Source organism: Pseudorasbora parva, chromosome 1 (genome assembly GCF_024679245.1).
Source record: "Pseudorasbora parva isolate DD20220531a chromosome 1, ASM2467924v1, whole genome shotgun sequence".
NCBI lineage: Eukaryota > Metazoa > Chordata > Actinopteri > Cypriniformes > Gobionidae > Pseudorasbora > Pseudorasbora parva.
The window spans coordinates 66,791,968-66,795,481 of NC_090172.1; the positions used below are offsets into that span (position 1 = coordinate 66,791,968).

Sequence of the window (3,514 nt, forward strand, 5' to 3'; positions counted from 1 at the left end):
AAGAGCGTGCATATCATGAATGCTGGGTCTCATTTGTTTTCTGAGAATCTACTGAACCTACTGGTAACTTGTTTGCCACGTAGCAATAAAAAATATACTAAAAACCTTGATTATTCTGGTTAGTCACATTGTACTGCTATTATTTTGAACAATACTGTACCTGTTGGTAATAGATAGGTGTGAAGGACGAAATATAATCAGATCCAAAAATCTCAAAAATATTGGCAATATAAATAAAAAAAACACGAGTAGGCAAGAGAAGCCTATATGAACCATTCATGTTCAGAAAGTAATGTTCAAGTTCAGAAGAAACATTCATGTTGAAGAACTCCTAATAATAAAGATTGGATAAGTTTACTTCCAGTGGCCCCCGGGTAATTTGAGTTTGAGACCCCTGCTTTAAACAGATAATCAATAGTTTGTTTTACTCTATTAACGCAGCAGCTCTTCTGGAAATCAGTCCTGGTGGGAAAGTGACGTCAATTTTATAACTACTGCTGTTTTGTTCGTCTGGTTATGTAAAAAAAACATTGATTTGGATTTGTCATTTTGCCATTTTCTCTTTTGTTTTCCTAATTTCTTCCATGATGTCCTCTAGCTGATTCATTACTTTCCTCATTCCATCTATGAATTTTCCAGCCTTTGTCTCCATCTCATGCTCATCTCTTTTATTTTCAATAACTAACAGAGAGTCAAGCAAAAGCCTGACACCAGAAAAAAACCCTCTTATTGTCCCAATCAGACGCTTCACTCCAGACATCTGCGCATTCATCGCTGTCGTTTCTTCTCTTGGTATGTTGTGACTTTCACTGATGGAGGTAAAATATTTACTTACATCCCTGGCGTCTCGCTCTAGCTCATCAAGATCTTTCAATAGTTTCTCAATACGCTCATTAATGTCTTTCTCAGACAAAAGGTTGAGTTTATTCTGAGAGTCCTTTAGTTCAGTTTTAACTCTTAACTCTGTCATGCGCTTTTTCTTAGCGCTCTTGTTTCCTGGTAACTCTGTCATCTTGCGCTTTTTAGCGTGCTTGTGTTCTTCATACATTATTCCACCTCCTACAGCTGCCGCTACTCCTACTCCTGCTCCAGCTACTGCCACAGCAAGAGAAGACCCAAAAGTAACTGAAGCTAAAGCTAATCCTGCTACTCCAGCTAATCCTGCAACAGCACCTCCAGTGATCGCCACCTCTCCATCTCCTTTAGTAGCTCTTCTGAAATCTTCTTCAAATGTTTTGATGATATGATGCAGTTTCTCTATGCAGCGCTGCAGTTGAGGATAATCTTTCTCGTAGAGTTCAGTAAATTCCTCTCTGAGATGACTAACATCAGCTCTACAGAAAAGAAATAATAGGAGTTCATTATATTGCTAATATATTTTTTTAATTAATGATAACCATATTAGCTGATTTGGTGAGTTTCTTAAGTTCAAGAGGTATTTTATTAACGTTTTTCCATAATATAATCACATGCAAGTTTGCATAAGAATATCCTCTTACAGCATTCCGTCAACTTCTTCCAGCCGGCGTTTGGTTGCTGAAATTAAATAACATGCAGTTATACTATAGATCTTCAGCAGATTATCACATTATATAACAACAAAATATTGATTTGACATAGTGGGGCTTTTTCACATAACAATATCTGTTTTCTCATTTCACAATTCATTTTCAAAGTTATTTATAAAAAAAAAAAATTAAAATGTTTGTGCTGTTCTTCACACAGTTAAAGAATAATTCAGGAAACTGGCCGTTCTGTGCAGTAAATTATTGAATTACTGAAAAACTGTTTCAAGCGAATCAAGGAAGTAAATCAATCTCATAATTGTAGACACTGTTACTGCTTTTGTTTCAGTTTTGAATAACAGTATTTTACTGATACTTCAATAGTCTTGTGTGATTTTTCGAATCATTTCCATTTTTGTAGTCAAATCGTTATTAGTCGGAGTGGGGAAGAAACTACAGAACTACATATATCAAGTTTTGTTTTTGCAGAGAAAATGTTTATTTATATATTTATTATATATATAAATAAACATTTTCTCTGCAAAAACAAAACTTGATTTTGAATAAAACCGTACTTTAGTACAAGTTCACCTAAGCAAACAAGAAAGATAATTTTTTATCAGATATTTGATCAAATTAGATATTTTAGATCTTCTTAGATATTTGTATTTCAGAAAAGTTTGAGGCTGCAGGAATTGAACAGCTTTAACTTCTGTTTGAATTCACAAAACAATCCCTTTAGTTTGGTCGGTTCTATCACGCACAGATCAAAAGAGCCGCCTGAGCTAAACATGGCTAAAAAAAGACAGCGAGTGAAAATAACTGACTTTCTTAGTGATAGATGACATTTACTATAAATTAAACTAGTGATATATATTTACACGTTGTAACATATTATTTGCAGTTCAGTATTATTGTACATTAACAGGATGCAATAACAACAGTGTAAATCATTATATTTATTAAAATTATTAAATGGATGCCACCTTAATGGGACAATAAAAGCCCTCTCTACACCGACCCCTAACCCTACCCAATAAATACTCTTATTATTGATAAACATTTTATTGGGCACTTTATTTTCATTTTTTCCATTTTATTTGTTTAATATTTATTGAAAGTAAATGCCTTTCTGATGTGATGGGAATGGGGAAGGGGAAGACCGAGCTCTGCAAAAGGCGGATTCAAACTCGGGTTGATCGAGTCAAAACCAGATTCCTTGAGCCTTAAACTTAACTGACCAAACCACTGAAGATGTTGAAGTATGTGCGTCTTTTTTAATGTCGTTGACCCAACCAGGCATTGTTAGGTGGAGCTAATGCAAATAGCACTTGCCAACAAGGCACTTGCTGTGAAAAGACAGTCCGCTTAAAAAATCAATAATGTAATTATTTACTGACTCACCTTTCATTACAGGAGGATTGTTCATGCTGTCATCACTGAAGCCAGAATCAGGGCTAGGAGGGCTATTCATTTTTGCTGCCTCTTAATAAGTTACCCACTCAGTGATGTGCTGTCCCTTTAAACCCTACAGAGAAAGAGTTACAATTGTGAAGGACTTTAAATTATATGCAAATCTTTGGGAACAAACTAAAACAAAAACTCATCAAAAACATTAATGCTTTGAAAGCACTGGATTTTATGTAATTTCATACATGTGTGTGTGTGTAACGCAGCTCTGTTTATCATATTAGACACATTTAAGTGTTTAAAATGATGTTATGACATTATTGTGTGTGTTCGCTCAGCAGCTGCTGTGACACTTGTTCACACTGCTGTGTGTGTGTGTGTGTGTGTGTGTGTGTGTGTGTGGGGGGACGAAATTTTATATTAAATATGCACTATGTAGTATTTTTGCAGTAAAAACCACCAGGCCAGTGTTATATATTTTGTTCAGTTGAGCTCTTACAATATCCCAAATGTTTCCAACTATTTGTAAATTGTGAGAAAGTTGCTATTTTAACCGAGGACCCGGGACGTCTGAGGGAGTCGCCTGTCAATGGCGTCAT

General features: G+C 35.3%; 1 protein-coding gene across 1 annotated transcript; it reads right to left on the bottom strand.

The window, feature by feature from the left end:
* Positions 1–544: 544 nt before the first annotated feature.
* On the bottom strand, positions 545–2,965 carry LOC137074148 (apolipoprotein L3-like). The gene is made up of 3 exons (XM_067442866.1): positions 2,910–2,965; positions 1,500–1,536; positions 545–1,334 (listed from the first exon to the last, which is right to left on the bottom strand). The coding sequence occupies exons 1-3, from the start codon at positions 2,932–2,934 to the stop codon at positions 545–547; spliced, it is 852 nt and encodes a 283-aa protein (XP_067298967.1). The 5' UTR covers positions 2,935–2,965.
* Positions 2,966–3,514: the final 549 nt, after the last annotated feature.